The 20,475-nt window shown below is 45.2% G+C and overlaps 1 protein-coding gene across 3 annotated transcripts in view; it reads left to right on the forward strand.

Annotated features, from left to right (window-relative positions):
* CACNA1E (calcium voltage-gated channel subunit alpha1 E) overlaps positions 1 to 20,475 on the forward strand; it is a 494,249-nt gene that overhangs the window by 296,709 nt on the left and 177,065 nt on the right. For all 3 annotated transcript variants that reach the window (XM_083621522.1, XM_083621521.1, XM_083621523.1), the window contains exon 9: positions 12,889 to 12,992. In XM_083621522.1, coding sequence (XP_083477648.1) covers positions 12,889 to 12,992 — 104 coding nt within the window. The remainder of the gene's footprint in view (positions 1 to 12,888; positions 12,993 to 20,475) is intronic.

Below are 20,475 nucleotides of genomic sequence, written 5' to 3' on the forward strand. Positions count from 1 at the left end.
CATTAGTTGAATTCGTGGTAGGCTCATGGAAGGCCAAATGAGGCGTGTCAGGAGCAGTTGCTGATGAAACCAGACAGGCCTTTGGGCCTGACCCATTTTTATGGGAGATAGATTTTTGGGTAGTGTAATAATCCCAGTTATAAAGTTCTCATCCCATAGACAGTGTTTGGGATTGTGTGGGCTCCACAGTGCTCTCAAGGTGCAAAAGGAGTGTCTAATATCAGCATTAAAAAAAAAAAAAAGGTAAAGGACCCCTGACAGTTAAGTCCAGTTGTGAACAACTCTGGGGTTGCGGCGCTCATCTCGCTTTACTGGCCGAGGGAGCTGACGTTTGTCCACAGACAGTTTTTCTGGGTCATGTGGCCAGCATGACTAAGCCGCTTCTGGCGAAACCAAAGCAGTGTACGGAAACGCCATTTATCTTCTTGCCAGAGCGGTACCTATTTATCTACAGTGGTTCCTTGGGCTACATACGCTTCAGGTTACATACGCTTCAGGTTACAGACTCCGCTAACCCAGAAATAGTACCTTGGGTTAAGAACTTTGCTTCAGGATGAGAACAGAAATCGCGCAGCGGTGGCAGCAGGAGGCCTCATTAGCTAAAGTGGTGCTTCAGGTTAAGAACATTTTCAGGTTAAGAACGGACCTCCAGAATGAATTAAGTTCTTAACCCGAGGTACCACTGTACTTGCACTTTGATGTGCTTTCGAACTGCTAGGTTGGCAGGAGCTGGGACTGAGCAATGGGAGCTCACCCCGTAGCGGGGATTCGAACCGCCAACCTTCCAATCGGCAAGCCCTAGGCTCAGTGGTTTCGACCACAGCACCACCCGCGTCCCCTAAAATCAGCTTTAGTGGGCAGAAATTCTAGGAGCTTGCTCCGGCCTGGGCAGAGTAAAATCACTTTAGCCTCCATGCTATCAACGGAGCGCAAAGAGTCTCAACTGGAGAGATATCTAGATTTGGACACGGCCATCCGTCGTCCAACCTGGCTCTGACACTGCTGTTGCTCCAGTAGTCCTCCGTTTTTACACCCAGATGGAGAGAATCAGCCTTGTGTAGGGGCCGTCAGAGCTCCCGGTGATGGAGGAGTGCATGCAAAAGCAGTTCTTGCTTTCTAACCCCTTCCCCTCCCCTCTCCTTGGTCTCTTCCCTCCACTCTCCTTTCTGAGCAATAGCGTGATAATTGCCATGTGTGACAATATACTGGAGGAGGAGGAAGCAGCAACCCCAGTTAGGCAGGTTCATCACTGGGAGGGGGGCCAGGGACGTCGCTAGTGCATCAGGCCTTGAATTGCTGGCAATTGAGACTGCTTTCCCCATGCAGGTGTGTGCAGCCGCCTCCAAACTGTTTTCACCATCTGTCGTGATGGTTCTCCTCCCACCCCTCACTCCCCATTTTCTCACTTTCTCAACAAGACTCTTATCAGGAGAAAAGCCAGAGATAACGCCAGTTAAAGGTTTGGTTGGTGGCATTTATCCATGTCATTGCGTGGCTATTCCCGCCCCCTCCCACAGAATGGAATAAATAAAGACACAGGACACCGAATTTAGGTTAATGGGCGAAAATGGCCACAACTTTATTGATTACAGGTAAGAGCGGTATTGGCTTTCGGCATTGGCCCTATCAGACTAACCAGCATAGAACCAGGAAGGGTTAAGCACCAACAGGGGGAGCCCCCGAGATGCACATCCCTAGGCGCTCCCCGAGGGGTTACCGCTCGGGAGCGCGCTTTAGGCCCTAGCCTCCATAGGTTTCGGACGAGGCGACGCCCCCCGGAGTCCTTTAACGAACTACCCTTCAGCATTTGGGGGAGGTGATGGCGTTCCTCCCCCCATCTCATTTGCATAATAATACCCCTGCCAATGCCTAACGGCCAAAACCAAGGTGTTGTGACGTTTTGCTACGAGGTAGGCGAAAAAACCAAGTGGCTTCCAAAATACAGCCAATTAGCCAAATGGAAAAACTCCTACCAGGCCCCTTGCGGCGACCAGCCGAAGCCCATAGCAAAGTCCAGATGAGAACCTAAAGGGCGGGAGGGAGGGAAACCGCAGCTGCTGAAAGGAAAAGAAAGGGGCGAGTGTGGGCTGCCCCGACCTTAAATGCCCCTTACAAGTCCCGCCCCCGCCGCCAGCCAATTGGCTGGCGCGGTGAATAATGAATACTAATGATCCCGGGATTCCCTTGGTCCCACGGGGCTGCAGCCAGCCCCGTGAGGGTGTGAATGGGGCGTGAGCCCGCAACCCCCCCCCCTCCGGATGTCGGGAGTGGCATTCTTTGTTCTGCCGAGCCAGAAGCAGCCTGTGTTGGAGATGATCCCAATGACTGGTTTGCAAAGGTTACCTAGGAAGAGCCATTTTGTGGTCATAAGCCGTAGGGCAGTTGTAGCAGCTGTGGGTTTTTTTTATATATATAAATATTTATTAGAGTTTTCAATTTTATACAAACAAAAAAGAAAAAGAAAAAAAAATATTAAAAACAAATCAATTTCAATATCAATTTTCAATAACATGTTTCCTTGACTTCCTCATACCTCCCCTTCTTGTTCTCTAGTTCAAATTGTTTATCCAGCAAATCCTAATCTCTTAACATTCCATTTAACTAACACCTTATTTTCCAATCAACTTCTTAAATTTTGTAACTTAAACAATATTTATACCAATTCTTTTTACCATAACAGCTAGAGACCACATAAATTCAATCCAGCATCTTTCAAAGTTCATTAATTTTGCAATGTTTCTGTAAATAGTCCTTAAATTTCTTCCAATCTTCTTCTGCCGACTCTTCTCCCTGGTCGCGGATTCTGCCAGTCATTTCTGCCAGTCCCATACAGTCAATCAACTTCATCTGCCATTCTTCCAGAGTGGGTAGATCTTGCGTCTTCCAGTGCTTTGCTATAAGTATTCTTGCTGCCGTTGTAGCATACATAAAAAAAGTTCTATCCTTCTTTGGCACCAAATGGCCGACTTTGCCCAAGAGAAAAGCCTCTGGTTTCTTCAAGAAGGTATATTTAAATACCTTTTTCATTTCATTATAAATCATCTCCCAGAAAGCCTTAATCTTTGGGCACGTCCACCAAAGGTGAAAGAATGTACCTTCAACCTCCTTACATTTCCAACATTTATTATCAGGCAAATGATATATTTTTGCAAGCTTGACTGGTGTCATGTACCACCTGTATATCATTTTCATAATATTCTCTCTTAGAGCATTACATGCTGTAAATTTCATACCGGTGGTCCACAACTGTTCCCAGTCAGCAAACATAATGTTATGTCCAACATCTTGTGCCCATTTAAGTAGCAGCTGTGGTTTGGATGGGTGCTTCAGTAAACTGGAGAGCCTTTCACCCATCTGCTTGCTTGCACATCAACCTTCAGCACCATGGAGAGAGAAAAGAAAATAGCAGCACAACAGCAAGTTTCTTCTTCCTCTTTGGCTCTCCAAATCTTTACACTGCCAGAGGGTGAGGAACCAGGAGAATGTGGATGGCAACAAGGGCAGGGCCATGCTTTCTGACTCGCCTCTTAGTACCACTTTCTGCTATCACCAGCTGGAGGCTTCTCCCTGAAGGTTCTTTGTAGGCTTCTTGGGTGCAGCAGGAAAGCAAGGCTTCTCAAGCGAGGCTCATTACAGAGTTGAACCAAGACCAGCCCCTGCTTCTGGCCAGCCCAGATATAGGATGGCCAGAGAATAGAATTGTCCCCTGCTTCATCCACATTTGTCCCTCCTCCAAGTTTTCATGCCAGGGCTTTCTTTCCTCTCGCTTGTATTTAAGGACAATCGTGCTATTTCCGGCTAACTGCTTTGCTATGAAGGGATGGGAAGAGGAGAGGTCTATATTTGGTTTGCCTCACAATAGTAAAAATAAATAAATGCCAGCGATATACAAGGAACTGGAGCTGTTGGAAGGTGGTGAACGCAGATCTGGGACCATAAACAAAGGCACAACCCAAGGGTCCAAAACTACTTAAAGATTATTATTTTTTTTTTAAAAAAAAACCCTTTCCTCTGCTAGTCTTTAGGGGATAGCTTCTTTTAAAAAGCTCAGATTTCACTCCTGCAGTGGGCCATTTTGAAGCACCGTACTGATGAATCAGTCAAAGACGAGGGCTTAATTAGCATTAAGGAAAACAAAAGAAGAAGCTTCGTTCGCTTTAGGAAGATTGATGCTGCATCCCCCAGACAGTCACGTTCTGCTGCATCACCGTGCTGTCCGACGTCATGGGCAGACTCCCTGCCAAGCGGACAAATGGGGTCTGGGAAAGAGCATGAAAGTAGAGAGAGGGCAAGGCCTTATTAAAAGGCAATAAATAACCATATTACAGTCTTCAGCAATCTTTCCAGAAGCCTTTTAAGCTGTCAGTCTCTTGTGCATTGACTTGTCCTTTCCTGGGCATCTGAACTCCTCAATTTCAGCTAGGATGGGATAATGCAATTTTTCTGGGCATAAATAGCCAGGCACAATTAGCAATGACAGCATTATGCTGCATGTGACCTTGCAAAAAATAATAAAAATGCAGGTGGGGTGGGGGGAAACGAGCATGGCAGTCCATGCCCAGAAAATCAAAAGCACCTCACGTTGTGATCTCACACTCTTATCTCCTTATGTTAACCAATGCTCTTGACGACTTCAGATGTGGAAACTTGGATGACCACCCTTGGCATTCTCGTGGTTTTTTTTTTTTTTGGTTTTTTATAAAATATTTATTGAGATTTTACAAAAACATAGGTTTAGAAAATACAAAGAGAAACATAGTAAAAGAAAAAGATAAAAAAACAAAAACATACAAAAATTCATTAAAAATAAAAAATAAAAATAAAAATACAAGATACAAAAAAAACAGATAGATAAAAAAGAATTAAAAACAAATCCATTTTTTATAACTTTAAATTCGTTAGCTTGTTTCCTTGACCTCCTCACACCTCCCCTTTTTGTATTCCCATTTAAGTAATCAAGTCAGCAAATCCTTACCCTCTTTCGTTTATCTTAACTCTATATCTTAACATATTGTACCTCTATATTTTCATCCATTATCATTATCCATTACGGCCTGTAAAGCGAGATGAGTGCCGCAACCCCAGAGTCGTCCATGACTAGACTTAACTGTCAGGGTTCCTTTACCTTTTTACCTAAGCTTTCATAGGTGCAATCAGACCCATCTAGTTGACCATTCTAGTTTTTTTTAATAAAATATTTATTGAGATTTTACAAAAACATAAGTTTACAAAATAGAAAAAAGTCATATAGAAAGAAAAAGATACAAAAAAGAAAGCATACAAAAATACATAAAAAAGAAAAAAGAAGAATAAAAATACAAAATACAAAAAACAAATAGATAAAAAAAGAGTTAAAAACAAATCCGTTTTTTGTAACTTTAAACTCATTAGCTTGTTTCCTTGGCCTCCTCACACCTCCCCTATTTGTATTCCCATTTAAATAATCAAATCAGCAAATCCTTACCCTCTTTCGTTTATCTTAACTCTATATCTTAACATATTATAACTCTATATTTTCATCCATTATCAATTCATTTTTGCATATTCTTATTAACTTTGTTGCTAATGCCACTTATTTTCAATCCAACATCATTTTAACATTCATTAATTTTACAATGTTTCTGCAGATAGTCTTTAAATTTCTTCCAGTCTTCTTCCACCAACTCTTCTCCCAGGTCTCGGATTCTGCCAGTCATTTCCGCCAATTCCATATAGTCCATCACCTTCATCTGCCACTCTTCCAGGGTGGGTAACTCTTGTGTCTTCCAATACTTTGCAATAAGTTTTCTTGCTGCTGTTGTTGCATACATAAAGAAAGTTCTATCCTTCTTTGGCACCAATTGGCCGACTATGCCCAGGAGAAAGGCCTCTGGTTTCTTCAGGAAGGTATATTTAAATACCTTTTTCATTTCATTATAGATCATCTCCCAGAAAGCCTTAGTCTTTGGGCACGTCCACCAAAGGTGAAAGAATGTACCTTCATTTTCTTTACATTTCCAACATTTATTATCAGGCAAATGATATATTTTTGCAAGCTTGACTGGTGTCATGCACCACCTGCAAATCATTTTCATAATATTCTCTCTTAAGGCATTACATGCCGTAAATTTCATACCGGTGGTCCACAACTGTTCCCAGTCAGCAAACATAATGTTGTGACCAATATCTTGTGCCCATTTGATCATAGCAGATTTAACCGTTTCATCCTGCATATTCCATTTTAACAGCAAGTTATACATTCTTGAAAGTATCTTAGTTTTGGGATCTAACAGTTCTGTTTCCAATTTTGATTTTTCCACCTGGAAGCCAATTTTTTTATCCAAATTATAGGCCTCTCTTATTTGACAATAATGAAGCCAGTCTCGCACTTTATCTTTTAATTTCTCAAAACTCTGCAATTTCAATTTGTCTCCTTGTTCCAATATTTCCCAATATTTCGGCCATTTGGCCTCCATATTGAGCTTTTTCTGAGCCTTCGCTTCCACTGGTGACAACCACCTTGGGGTTTTATTTTCCAGTAAATCTTTGTATCTTATCCAGACATTGAACAATGCTTTCCTGAGAATATGGTTTTTAAATGCTTTATGTGCTTTAACCTTGTCGTACCACAAATATGCATGCCACCCAAAAACGTTGTTAAAACCTTCTAGGTCCAAAATGTCTGTGTTCTCAAGAAGCAGCCAGTCTTTCAACCAGCAGAATGCTGCTGATTCATAATAAAGTTTAAGGTCTGGCAAGGCAAATCCACCTCTTTCCTTTGCGTCAGTTAATATATTAAATTTTATTCTAGGCTTCTTGCCCTGCGAGACAAATCTGGAAATGTCTCTCTGCCACTTCTTGAAACAGTCCATCTTGTCCAAAATTTGCAATGATTGAAACAAAAATAACATTTTTGGCAATACATTCATCTTTATAGCTGCAATTTGACCCAACAGGGAAAGCTTCAAATTTGACCATATTTCTAAGTCTTTTTTCACTTCTATCCAACATTTCTCATAGTTTTCTTTAAATAAATTTAAATTCTTAGCAGTCATATTGACCCCCAAATATTTTACTTTCTTAACTAATGTTAAACCTGTCTCCTTCTGAAACCTCTCTTTCTCAATTGGTGTAAAATTTTTCTCAAACACTTTAGTTTTTGACTTGTTCAATTTAAATCCTGCCACATGACCAAATTCTTGAATCAGTTCTAATACTCTTTTCGTACTAGATTCTGGCTCCTGTAACGTCAAAACTAGGTCATCTGCAAAAGCTTTCAATTTGTATTGTTTAGCTCCGACCTGAATACCCTGAATCAGACGGTCCCTTCTAATCATATTTAACAGAACCTCCAGGACCGAAATAAAAAGCAATGGGGAAATTGGGCAGCCTTGTCGTGTCCCTTTCTCTATCTTAAATTCCTCTGTCATCACATTATTAACTATTAGCTTAGCCTTTTGTTCTGAATAAATTGCACTTATACCATTTTCAAACCCTTGACCCACCCCGATCCCCCGAAGATTTTTCTTCATGAAATTCCAAGAAATATTGTCAAAGGCTTTCTCCGCATCTATAAAAATTAAAACTGCTTTAGTATTAATGTTCACTTGCAACTTCTCCAATATGTTAATTATGTTCCTCATATTGTCAGACAAGTGTCTACCTGGAAGAAAGCCAGCTTGGTCCTTATGTATCTCTTCCACTAATACTTTTTTTAATCTATTAGCAAAAATATCAGCAAAAATTTTGTAATCCACATTAAGCAGGGATATGGGGCGGTAGTTCTTAAGTTGTGTCTTCTCAGACTCCGTTTTCGGTATAAGTGTAATGTAGGCTTCCTTCCACGACTCTGGCGCTTTTTCCCCCTCCAAAATTTCATTACAGACCTCCTTCAGTGGCTGAATTAACCAATCTTTCAAAGATCTATAATATTTTGAGGTTAAGCCATCCGGCCCTGGAGATTTACCCAACTGCATATTCTGAATGGCACCTTCTATCTCCTGTTCTGTGATTTTATAATTCAACATTATCTTATTTTCTTGAGAGATTTTTTGTAATCCGTTTGTTTTTAAAAATTGGTCTATATCAAACTCTTTCTGTGCCCCTTGTGTATATAGCTCTTTAAAATACCTCTGGAAGCATTTTCTAATTTCCACTGGATTCTGAATGTTCTTTCCTTCCACTTCCAAATTAGTGATAGTATTGAGCTTTTGTCTTTTTTTCATTTGCCAAGCTAGCAATTTTCCACATTTATTAGCCGATTCAAATGTCTTTTGTCTCATTTGTTTGATTTTCCATTCAATTTCCTGGTTCATCATCTTCATATATTGCACTTGGTATAACTTTATATCTCTCAGAATCTCTTGTGACTTTGGTTTTACTCTTAGTTTCTTCTCACCCTCCTTTATTTTTTCCAGAATTTTATCTTTTTCCCCATTTTGGGCTCTCTTCTTTATTGTATTCTGTTGAATCAGAAACCCCCTCATAACTGCTTTACTTGCGTCCCAGATTATTCTTTTTTCAGTAGTAGTGTTCAAATTTATCTCAAAATAGTCTCTCAAGGTTTTTTGGGCCTTCTTGATAACCTCTTGATCTCTAAATAAGGTGTCATTCATCCTCCATCTGAAGGAACCGCTTGGTGTTAGCTTCATCTCCATTTTCACAGCATTATGGTCGGAGCAAGTTTTTGGGCAAATTTCCACTTTTCGAGTCTTAGATGCCAGTAATCTAGTTATCCATATTTGGTCAATTCTTGTCCATGTCATTTTGGCTTCAGAGAAGAATGTTCCCTCTCTTCCTAGGGGGTTCTTAGTTCTCCAGATGTCAATCAAGTCCATATTGTCAGTCAGTTCAAAAAAGGTTTTTGGTAGTCTGCCATCTTTAGTTACAATCTGTCTCTGTGACTTGTCCATATTTGTAGATACCACTCCATTCATATCTCCCATCATAATGATGTTGTGATCCATGTAATCTAACAATGTCTCGTGCAATTTCTTAAAAAATTCAGATTTCCCCTCATTTGGTGCATAAACTCCTATTATTAAAAATTTTTCTCCTTGTGATTGAATTTCGATTGCCACAAATCTTCCTTGATCATCTTTAAAAACAAATTTCGGTGACAGGCTCTCTTTGGCGTAAATTAGAACTCCTCTCTTTTTAACCTTATCCGATGAAATAAACTCTTGTCCCAATCTTTTATTAATCAATACTTTCCTGTGTAGCCTTATCACATGTGTTTCCTGTAAACAAATTAAGTCCAATTGTTCCTTTTTCAATAAATGAAAAACTTTCCTCCTCTTCTCCGGGGAGTTAAGTCCATGAATGTTCCAACTTAGTAATTGCAGAGACATGGTGTATTTATTCTACTTTCCTCCAACTGCTCCCAGTAATTCCTCTTGTTCCGACGGTGGTATCACTTTTTCTAATTTGTCCAGTCCCGAAGATGGTGGTACTATGTCTAGTACTCCTGGTTTTAAAGCTCTTAGCCCTTCTAGAGCTTCTTTTTGCAGGTCTTCTTCGTAATCTCTCAGGAATTTTTCCTTGTCTTCCGCTGATCTTATTTTGAACTTTTTCCCTTTAAAGGTAAAGGATAGGCCTTGAGGGAATTCCCACCTGAAAGCAATTCTGTTACTTCTCAGCAAGGCCACCAAATCTCCGTAGTTAGTTCTAAGATCCAATAAGTATTTCGGAATATCCTTGAATATCTCCACTCTTGAATCGTTTACAGTGGTGCCCCGCAAGACGAATGCCTCGCTAAACAAAAAACCCGCAAGACGAAAGGGTTTTCCGATTTTTTAGCGGCTTCGCAAGACGAATTTCCCTATGGGCTTGCTTCGCAAGACGAAAGCCCACAGGGAAATCTCCGGGGACAGTGGGGAAGCGCAGCGTGCCTTCTCCTCTGTTCCCGGACCTGTCCTGAAGGCTTGCCGTGGGCGGTCCGGGAACAGAGGAGAAGGCGCGCAGCGCTTCTCCTCTGTTCCCGGGGCTTGCGGTGGGAGGAGGGTTTTTCCTCCCCACCGCCAACATTCAGAACAGCTTTCTGAATGTTGGTGGTGGGGAGGAAAGCCCTCCTCCCACCGCAAGCCTTCAGGACAGGTCCGGGAACAGAGGAGAAGGCGCGCGGCGCTTCTCCTCTGTTCTCGGACCTGTCCTGAAGACTTGCGGTGGGAGGAAGGTTTTCCTCCCCACCGCCAACATTCAGAAGGCTGTTCTGAAGGCTGGCGGTGGGAAAAAAAGCCCTTCTCCCGCCGCCAGCCTTCAGAAGAGTTCCCCCAGGGCTGCCTAGGCTGCGGATAGCAGCCTGCTGCCCCGCGCGAGGGGCGCTCTGCTTCAGAGCGCCCCTCGCGCGGGGCAGACATTCGCAGCTTGGGGAGCCCTGCAGGAGTTCCCTGCAGGGCTCTCCAAGCTGCGGATAGCAGCCTGCTGCCCCACACGAGGGGCGCTCTTAAGCAGAGCGCCCCTGGCGCGGGGCAGCAGGCTGCTATCCGCAGCTTGGAGAGCCCTGCAGGGAACTCCTGCAGAGCTCCCCAAGCTGCGAATGTCTGCCCCGCGAGGGGCACTCTGAAGCAGAGCGCCCCTCGCGCGGGGCAGCAGGCTGCTATCCGCAGCTTGGAGAGCCCTGCAGGGAACTCCTGCAGGGCTCCCCAAGCTGCGAATGTCTGCCCCGCGCGAGGGGCGCTCTGCTTCAGAGCGCCCCTCGCGCGGGGCAGCAGGCTGCTATCCGCAGCCTAGGCAGCCCTGGGGGAACTCTTCTGAAGGCTGGCGGCGGGAGAAGGGCTTTTCTTCCCACCGCCAGCCTTCAGAAGGCTGTTCTGAAGGCTGGCGGTGGGGAGAAAAGTCCTTCTCCCCCCCCCAGCCTTCAGAAGAGGTCCGGGGACAGATTGTCCCCGGACCTGGTCTGAAGGCGGTCTCCATAGGAACGCATTAATTGATTTTCAATGCATTCCTATGGGAAACCGTGCTTCGCAAGACGAAAAACTCGCAAGAAGAAAAAACTTGCGGAACGAATTAATTTCGTCTTGCGAGGCACCACTGTATTTCCAAGGTCTTCTGGAAGTGCAGGCTCAATATTTTATCTCTCTCTTCTTTTGTTCGGAGGGTAACCAAACAGTCTCTCGCTCTGTTCTTTCTCCCACCTCTTCCAAGTCTAAAAGCAGTTACTATCTTGAAGTCTTGCTTAGCATCCAAATTCCAAAATTCTGCAAATTCCTTCGTAAGAAAGTCACTCAAACTGTCTTTTTCCAATTCAGGGACTGCCCTGATTCTCAGATTAATCTGTTTTTCCTTAAGTTCAATCATAGACAGAAGCGACCAGTGGTCCTTAAGCTCTTTGCATATAGGTGGAATCTTTTCCTCTACCGCCAGCACTTTTTCCTTTGCTTCCTCAACTGCCTTTTGGTTCGAAGCGGATTCTTGCAACAGTCTTTCAATAGCTTCTGTATTTGAGTTCACCTTCTGCCCCAAATTGTTAATGCTAGTAGTATTTTGGTCAATTTTAGTAGTCGCTTCAGTGACTTGGTTACTTAATTTTTCCAAACTTTCAAAAATTTTATTTAATACTGAAGTGAATCCCTCTTCAGTAGCCATTCCTTTAGGCACAACTTGTGCAGGATCTTTCCCTTGTACAGAGTCTTTTCCTTGTGATGCAGAAGGGGCAGATACAGATGCAGAGGCAGATACGGATGCTCTACGCTGCTGCGTTACACTAGTCTGCTGCTGTCTAACCTTTCCCGATCTTGTTGTCTTTTCCTGAAGCAAGTCTGCCATGCCACTTTATCTAGGAATCTGGAAGTCAAGGTCAATCCCACGGTCAAAACTTGTTTTGCTATGAAAGTTTCCCAGGCCAGTCGAGAGTGGAAAATCCCCTGGCTAGTTGCAACAATTTCAAAGTTCCTCTAGGGGGACACAGTAGCAATCAATAGTGTTACAATAAGGTCTCTCTTCCGATTTTCCAAAGTCCCCCTTTTACAAAAGAGAAAAGCAACAGTTCCAAATTCAAAGTAACCCTTAGAGTAAAAGTGTCTCAATTGCAGAGTTAACTGTCACAAAGTAACATTGTCCATAAATAGTGCGATTCTCAGTACAGCAATTTTATTAGTCTGGCAGTCCATTCCCAAGGATTAAGTGGTGGTCTTTTACTCCTTTTTCCTCCACTTTTCTTGCAGGCAACATATATTTTCTCCTCTTCCCTCCCCTCTCCTGCAATTCAAGGAGGGAAATCTTTTAATTTGACATTAGGATTTAAGTCCTTTTAAAACCCCACTCTCCAGCATTAGCTTAATCAGTCTTTGCTTTGATCTATATACAGAAAGGAAGGCGGACTTCCTGTTTGTGCCTTCCCGTTTCAGTGCCAAATTAATCCTCTTTTTCTTGAATCCCCGGGTCTTTGAACTTGACCTACTCACGGGTAGTTGTTTGTTAGCCGAATTGTCCCAGGAAAAAGGTCAGCGCTCTCCGGCAACGGCTGTGCGGCTTTGCTCCACGGAAGAAGCAGTTGGCTCTCAGCACCGCGCCTGTCTCCCCGTTTCGCTCCGGGACCCCTTACGGGGTTCCTTCGCAGTTAGGGGGGGTGCTAAAGGTGCCCGCTGAGTCCCACGAACACAGGCTTCTCCCACCTGTAGTTTCCTAAAGGGTCCCCGCGTCGCCGTCGCGGTTAGATCCGATTTCTGTGGAGTAATCCCCTCACAGTTGGAGGGAATCCGCCATTACCAATGGCGCCGCCTCCGGAAGTCTTGGCCTTCTCGTTTTAATTGCCGAAGTGTAAACTATGGGAAAGGCATTTTGTAAAAATGACTTTCACATTAGCTCCTTAGTTCTTGCTTATCGGTATGTAATAACCACATTTGTTACACCAAGGCTGAGTGCCCTTTGACTCTTTGCTTAAATGTTTGTTTTGTGTTTTCTTTTCAGACCAATGATGCCTTAGGAGCCACCTGGAACTGGCTGTACTTTATCCCCCTCATCATTATTGGCTCTTTCTTTGTTCTCAACCTCGTCCTTGGAGTGCTTTCTGGGTAAGACAAGACCTTCTTCCTCTTTGATGGGTAAAGATTGCAAACAGGAATTCTTTGACGTTTCCTTACTCGATAGGAATTGCTTGTTTCAACCCTTGCTCTCTGCCTGCCTGTTAATTCCTGAACCTGGCCACTTATCATAATGTAAGTGAGAAAGCTAGTAAAAGATGTGGTAATAACTTTGCAGAAAAACAAAGTGTCTTGTGACAATTTAAGGAGTAACACTGCTACAGTCCTAACCCTGCTTGTTTGGAAGTGAGCACCCTTGAATTCACTCGAGTTTCTGAGTACATGGCATTTGGACTGTGACATATTTATTATGGAATAAACTTTCATGGATTAGATAGAGTCCACTTGCATCTGACAAAGTGGGCTGGGGTCAGCAAAAGCATATGTTTCAATACATCTTTTATAAGGTGCTGCAGGACATTTCTCCTTGCTGTTAATGGGTTGTCTGAATTGTCTGGGTGTCAGGTGCTGATCTTGGAAGTACTGTAACTGAGGTTCTTCAGTTGCGGAGGCCCAGAATCCATGGAAAGCAATACAATTGCCCTACCATTCCTGTTCCATTGTGGAACTTCTTGGTTCTTGGTGTCAGGATTCACGATCTCCCTCTCACACCAAGAGACGGCAGGCTGGCGGTTTTATAACGTTCGGATTTGTTGGTATTTACACAATAGCTCAGTCCAAGCACACAGCTCAATCTTCCGCACTCGATGGGTCAGTTGAGCCCTCTGGAGGGTGGGCTCTTTTCCAACAGGAAATCCACCATCAGCTGCTCCTCCATTTGTGGGCTTGACGCCAAGCCTGAACTCTGCCCAACCTCCTAGTACAGGGGGACTCTGGACTAGATAGTCTAGTTTGCTCCTCCTCCCCTGAGAGCGTGTCTGAAAGCTGAGGCCCGTCTGCCTGCCTCATGTTGTCCTGGGAATTTACGGCTTGCATCCCAGGACTGGAGAGGCTTGCTTCACTCTCTGCATGTGAAGAAAGCAAACCTTCATCTCTTTCCACCTGCCACCCCCATTGGTCCTCAGAGCCCTCGCTGTCACTCTGGGAAGGAACGTTCCTGACACTTGACTGGATTCCATCCCTTGATCTGATCCTTGATCAGGTTCTGACTGTGCTTCCTATCTTCCAGAGCAGGAACATCATCTAGTGATGTTGCAGCTGTGTCAACACTTTTCTTTGAAAGAATGCAAGCTCAAGGACACCTGACATGTCAAGAGGGAGTTGGGACAACCTCTCCTAGCACTGTCTAAATTCTGTACCACATTGCCATGGCAGTCAGCAGCTGTATAGAAATTCACTCTCATCCATGGGAAATGGACTGCCCTCAGAGGGTGCAATCCTGGAATCTGGGGACGGGAAAAAGTGTGGCTTGCTGTATCTCTCTGGGTCATTCGCCATATGGGTCTTCTGCCCCCCCTGTTGTCCACTCTTGCAGCTCTGCCTCTCCTATTCTCCCCACATCCCTGGTGTGCTGATTCTGCCCTTCGTCTGAGAGTAATCAGCTGATATGATGCTATATAATTCACAGCAGCTTTGTGATAGAGGGTGGCCATGATTCGCATGTGAAGGCCCCCATAACCACCCCCAAAATAAAGATACAATAGGCACAGAATTTAGTTTAAGGTTTTTGGCATTCATTTTGGCCACAACTTTATTGATTACAGCATGTGAGTGGTTGCTTAGGCACTGGTTCCAGACTACCTGAACCTGCACAGTGGCAGGAACAGAACTGACACTGGGCACCACCATATGTCAGTAAGGGAAAGCATCCTGGGGGAGCAAGAAGCTGGGTTCGATCTCACAGCTCACCCCAGATGCTCCTGAGGGCTCTGGTGTGGCCCGAACCCCGTGACAGGGTTTAGAAAAAGCAAGGCAAGTCCCTGGATTCCTTTAACGGAATTCCCTAGCAGCAGCGGTGGAGGGGCAGGCACAGCCAACCACTTCCCTTCCACAAAATATTGAACCAATGCCTAGCCGCCAACCTTACAAAGTTGTGACGATTTGCTACACAGTAGGCAAAAACCAAATGGCAACAGCCAATCATCCAAATTGCAAAATTCTTACCGGGCCCCTGCTCCTAAACAGACAACTCCTAGATAGGCATAGCAAGGCCAAAGAACAACCCTAAATATAGGGCAGGAGGGTGGGTGATCCGATGCACGTCGCAAGAAAGAGAAAGCTCCCAGTGACGTGCAGCAGCTTAAATAGCCCCTTGGTAGCCAATTGACGACCCAACAGGCCAAATTTCTGCCCCAGCAACTGAGTGGCAACCAATGGGTTGTTGTGGCTATCCAAACAGTCCCGCCCCACAACAGGGAGGCAGTTTAGGTGATCTCACCGCAACACGTGAGAGCCAGTGTGGTGTAGTGGTTAAGAGCGGTAGACTTGTAATCTGGTGAACCGGGTTCGCGTCTCCGCTCCTCCACATGCAGCTGCTGGGTGACCTTGGGCCAGTCACACTTCTTTGAAGTCTCTCAGCCCCACTCACCTCACAGAGTGTTTGTTGTGGGAGAGGAAGGGAAAGGAGAATGTTAGCCGCTTTGAGACTCCTTCGGGTAGTGATAAAGCGGGATATCAAATCCAAACTCTTCTTCTTCTTCTTCACGTGCCCTCCATGATGAAGGACACAATTTGACTACGATTGGGGGTTTGTGGACTTAATTACCGGTAAGCTGCCCTTGCACATTGGCTATGATTCAAGCATTTCCACCCTCCAAAGCCCAGTGCCAACCATCTGTTCCACAGGGGAATATTTGGAGAGCCTTGCAGACAGCCTATGGATCAGGGAACTAATCTAACACTGGCATTAGAAGAATAAAACAGATTAACTCGGACCCCGAATCCTGAAACTGCACAGGAGGATCTTTCCATAGAACAAAGCAGCAGTTCTTCCTAAACTCCCTTATTTTCATATCTTGTTGGGATGTTGAGTACTGAGGGGACAGTTGCCCATACATCCCTGCCTTGACGGGTGAGAGAAGGAAGGCCTCAGCCGGCACTAAGATCCTATTCTAACATTCCTTCGTGGGAAGTGCCCGCCCCCCCATCTTGGTATTTCATGTTCCTCAAAGGGGAAACCATTCCACATTTTGAAAACTGCTGGTGTAAGGCTCTGGCTTCGTTTGTGAAAGAAATCAGAGCAGCCGCTGAGGGGAGAGTTTAGGTAACGGCTGTGGGGGTGAATGATTGCGTGGGCATGACCTGAGTGAATGAGATTAGGATAATGCTGCTTCTGTTTGCATATAGATGGCAGCACTGTAACCTTTATATATATTTTTTCCACCCCAGGAAATGGGAGTTTAATGCAAACCATCAGTCCGGGGCTGAAAACATGCGGAGCTTCAGGTCTCCATGGCAACCAGCCATGTGGCCACGCAAGCATGTTCTGAAATGCTGTCAGAAGCTCAGAGCGTGCGGAAGAGTAAGATGAGAGAACAACAAGCCCAAGGAAATCTGACTCTCTCTCTCTCTCTTCTTGCTCTCCCCCCTCTCTCTTTCTCTACTTCCTCAAGACATACGAAGGTACACTGGATTGATAACTGCCAGTATTGCACCCTGGGCTCAAATTAGCTGTGTTTCCAGATTTCATAATTTAACTTTCTAGAGAGTCATGATTCATGCAAGTTTCTAATCCCCATCATTAAGGATGAAATCTTCAGGATATGGCTGTTCACCTAGATTTTAAAAATATTTGTGAGCCGAAAGGTAAATTACTAATAATTTTAAAAAATATGGGTGGCATTTAACTGCTAAGGTGAATGTTCCATCAGCACAAGTATTTCTTCTTGCGCAACAGAATGGTCTCCCCCTCTCCTCCACCCAGGTTCCCCTGACCCTCCAGAGAAGATAGGAGCATTTGCGTGTGGTAGGGAAACAGAGGGGGATCCCATTGTGCTCATTCTAATCTTTGCATTGGTGCCGTTATTTAGTTGAATAGCACCCTAGGAGTCTAAGGGCCAGTTCCAAATGGATTTCCCCCATTAGCGTTAGGGGGAAGAAGCCCTTTGAGTGGGATAGAAAATTAGTAATTATGATAATGAGAAAACATACTACGTGTACAGTTGGTTTTGACCTTGTAGCCACTCCCTAACTCATTGAACTGATTCCATTTAATACCAACCTGCTGCCAAGCCAGCTCTAATATAGTTGTTGGCATCCATCTGTCTCAGGAGACAATGGAAGAGGGTGCCATCTGGGTGAAGTCAAACCTTTGGGAGAGACATGTTTTATTGCAGCTGGGGCAGATGAAGGTGTCTGGTTTTGCTGCAACAAGTGCACCATGGCATTTCTTACCTCTATGGCAATTTCTCCTCTGTTGTGTGTTGTGGATACACAACCTGATTGTCTTGTCTCCTGGCACTGTGGTTGTCTGTAAAGGATTCCCAAATGGTGGGGTTCATGTTGCCAGCCTTCATGTTACGTTTGTAGGACATCTTTATAATGCAGAGCTGCTCTGCCAACAGACCTGGTGCCTGAAGCCAGCTCTATGTCTTTGGGGACCCTGCCATCTTCCCTTCTGTGTACATGACCAAGCCATTTAATACCACCCTGCTGCCAAGCCAGCCCTAATATAATGCATTTATGATTCCAGACTAGAGATTAGAATGCTTAATTTGTACCAGGGTTGTGTCACAGGATCTGTTTATATTGCTAGGGCTGAGCCTTGAAATATATTGTGCTGGGCCCGGGGGTAACCCGTGAAACGCGGTCCAGGACCGGTCCGGAATCCGAAGGTTCTGCTTGGAGTCAGTCCGACAGGGCCAAGGCGGGACACAAGGCAGGAAACCAGGAAAGGACAGGTACAGGATCTCAGGCAGGATCTGGCATACATCAATGTTGCTCCCGCAACCTGGGGTGGGGTCCGACAGCCTTTTATCTTTGTCGGGGTAGCAACCGGCCCTGAACCAGAGGAGTCTCAGTCTGCACCGGATCCTTTGCCTCAGGCATCATCTGAACCAAGTCTGGGGCCTGACCCTGAAGAGTCCCAGTCTGCACAGGTTCCCCTGCAACAAAACCAGCTGGGCTGAGTCAGGGGCCTGAGCCTGCCCTGGCTCCAGATGTGGGGATGACCTCGTTGCCTTCAGCTGGGCCATCACTTACAGCTGCTCCACTACCGGTTGGGTCAGGGGAGGCTGAGGCGGCCTCTGGGTCTAGTAACCCACTGACATCTCCCAAGCTGCAGAGACTAAGGTCTGAGAGAAGGAGAGACCTGAGTACTCGCAGGAGGAGTGCTCGCCTTCGGGCGAAACAGGGAGGTGAGTCGCTGGGGGATCAGGACCGGCCGCTACCCCAACAAAGATAAAAGGCTGTCGGACCCTGCCCCAGGTTGCGGGAGCAACATTGCTGTATGCCAGATCCTGCCTGAGATCCTGTACCTGTCCTTGCCTGGTTTCCTGCCTCGTGTCCTGCCTTGACCCTGTTGGACTGACTCCTAGCAGAACCTTCAGATTCTGGACCGGTCCTGGACCGCTTTTCATGGGTTACCCCCAGGCCCAGCACACATGTACAAGAGATACAGCTCTCTCATACTGCCATCTTGTCTCTGGACAGATCAAAAAACCCCCACACAGTACTAGGGATGGAAATCTGGAAGAGTAGCTTCTGCCCCCTCCTTTCTCACAGACAGAAAGTAAAACAAACATGATCTGGTGATCCTTGCCATGGGAGGGATGAAAACACTGATAACAAGAAGGGGGTGGGCAGGAGCCTGTAAGTTTGAGATTCAGCATCTTATTCCTTCCTATCATGGGATTGACTGTGACGCCCAATCATTTAAACTCCATTTGTCCTTTGAGGCAAGCGTTTACTTTGTCCAGACCAACTACATGTCTTGCCACCAAACATTAATGAAATGCTGTGACGAACTTTATGGGTGACTTTGAGAGTAAACACAAATAAGTGGCTACAGCTGGAGCAGTAGGGATGGCTAGATTGTTCCTTCGGTAAGCATCCAATGTCTGCTTAGGTCACGCAGAGGTATTCATACTTCTAGGTTATTAATGTCTGGGGATCAGTCAGCACAACATCAATGTCTCAGCTTGGTGCATCTAGTGTGAAAAATGCTTTATTTCAGAGGGAAAAGAAAGAGAACTCTCTAAATTCACCTCGAATAATGGGGTATTAACCAGTCTCCTGACAAACTCTGTAATTATGCTCTGCCTAATGAGTTTCCCCTGGATATGCTATTCTTCGTGGCTTCCTGTTTTTAAAATTGCCGTGGCTGATTTCTGGATCCTGATGCAGAGCTGGGGAACTTATTTATCTCCAATTTATACCTTCTCCTTCCTGCAAGGATCTCGGGTTAACGTATCTGATGGGGCTATCTCATTTTATGCTCCAAACATTGCCTGGGAGGGAGCTGAGGGAGCGAGAAGAAGATGGAAAAGCTGGAAGCAGAAGGGAGAGGAGATGAAGCTCTGGAGGCACTGGCCATTATGGCAGCAGCATCCAAGTGACCTGGTCTGTGCAACATATTAAGCCATATTAAGAGGACTTCACACAGCTGCTTTGTTCCTCCTTGATCCTTTCTACCGCCATGCTGTGCTGAGAGAAGCCAAGGTTTGACTTAACGTGTCATCTGAACAGGGAGTCATGCTTAAGCTCTCTCTTTGCTTACTGCGAGCCGTAGGCAAGAACTAGCCATGGCGCTGTGAGATCTAGTCCAGGGAACTTCTGCCTGCCAGCCTTGGATTTTATTATGTACTGAAGTTCTCACCCTGGGCCAGCAGGGGGATACTGTAGATAGTTTTCACTCAGGTCCACATATGCAAATAAGGAATTGAAAGTGACGTTCAGTGATTGGATAGTTACAAAAAGTTGTTACTGTTGCTTTGTAGTTGAGCTCTATATAAGCAGGTTGGCTGAACCCTTCAGCCCAGTTCTGTACTGGGCCTGTGAATAAACAAGAGCTGTTTGAAGAATCGCTGTGTCGTCTGACATGTTCACCCACGACTTAACAGATTTAGTAGCTTCCTGGTCACCAGCCCCAGGTTTAGATATTTGGTCTGTCTCCTTAGCTGGTGACTCTGTACCTTATGACTCTGCAACTTGATCACTGCTGGACTTCAGGGTCAGGGCAGGGCGGCTGAGAAAATTTCCCTTTCTGCTTTTCAGAGAGCATCTCAATAGTGGGTGGAGCAATTTTCCTTCCCATTGCAGTGCTGGGCTGGACAGAGAGCTTTTTCTCCATATAGCCCAGTATTGCAATTGAGAAGAAAATCCTGTTCCCGTGCCTCTGCTAATTGGCAGGGGTCAGTGTAGTCAGGTTTTGGGGGCTGTGTGTGTGCATGCCCAGGCTTTCGTCTAGGCGCAAGAGCTGTATCTATGAGCACCCTTCTTTACTTTGGCCACAGCCAGATGTGGCACACAGCCCTTGAAGAGATGGTAAGGTAAAGGTAAAGGGACCCCTGACCATTAGGTCCAGTCATGGCCGACTCTGGGGTTGCGGCGCTCAGCTCGCTTTATTGGCCGAGGG

The sequence above is a fragment of the Podarcis filfolensis genome (genome assembly GCF_964270895.1).
Source record: "Podarcis filfolensis genome assembly, chromosome: 6".
In the NCBI taxonomy this organism is placed as follows: domain Eukaryota; kingdom Metazoa; phylum Chordata; class Lepidosauria; order Squamata; family Lacertidae; genus Podarcis; species Podarcis filfolensis.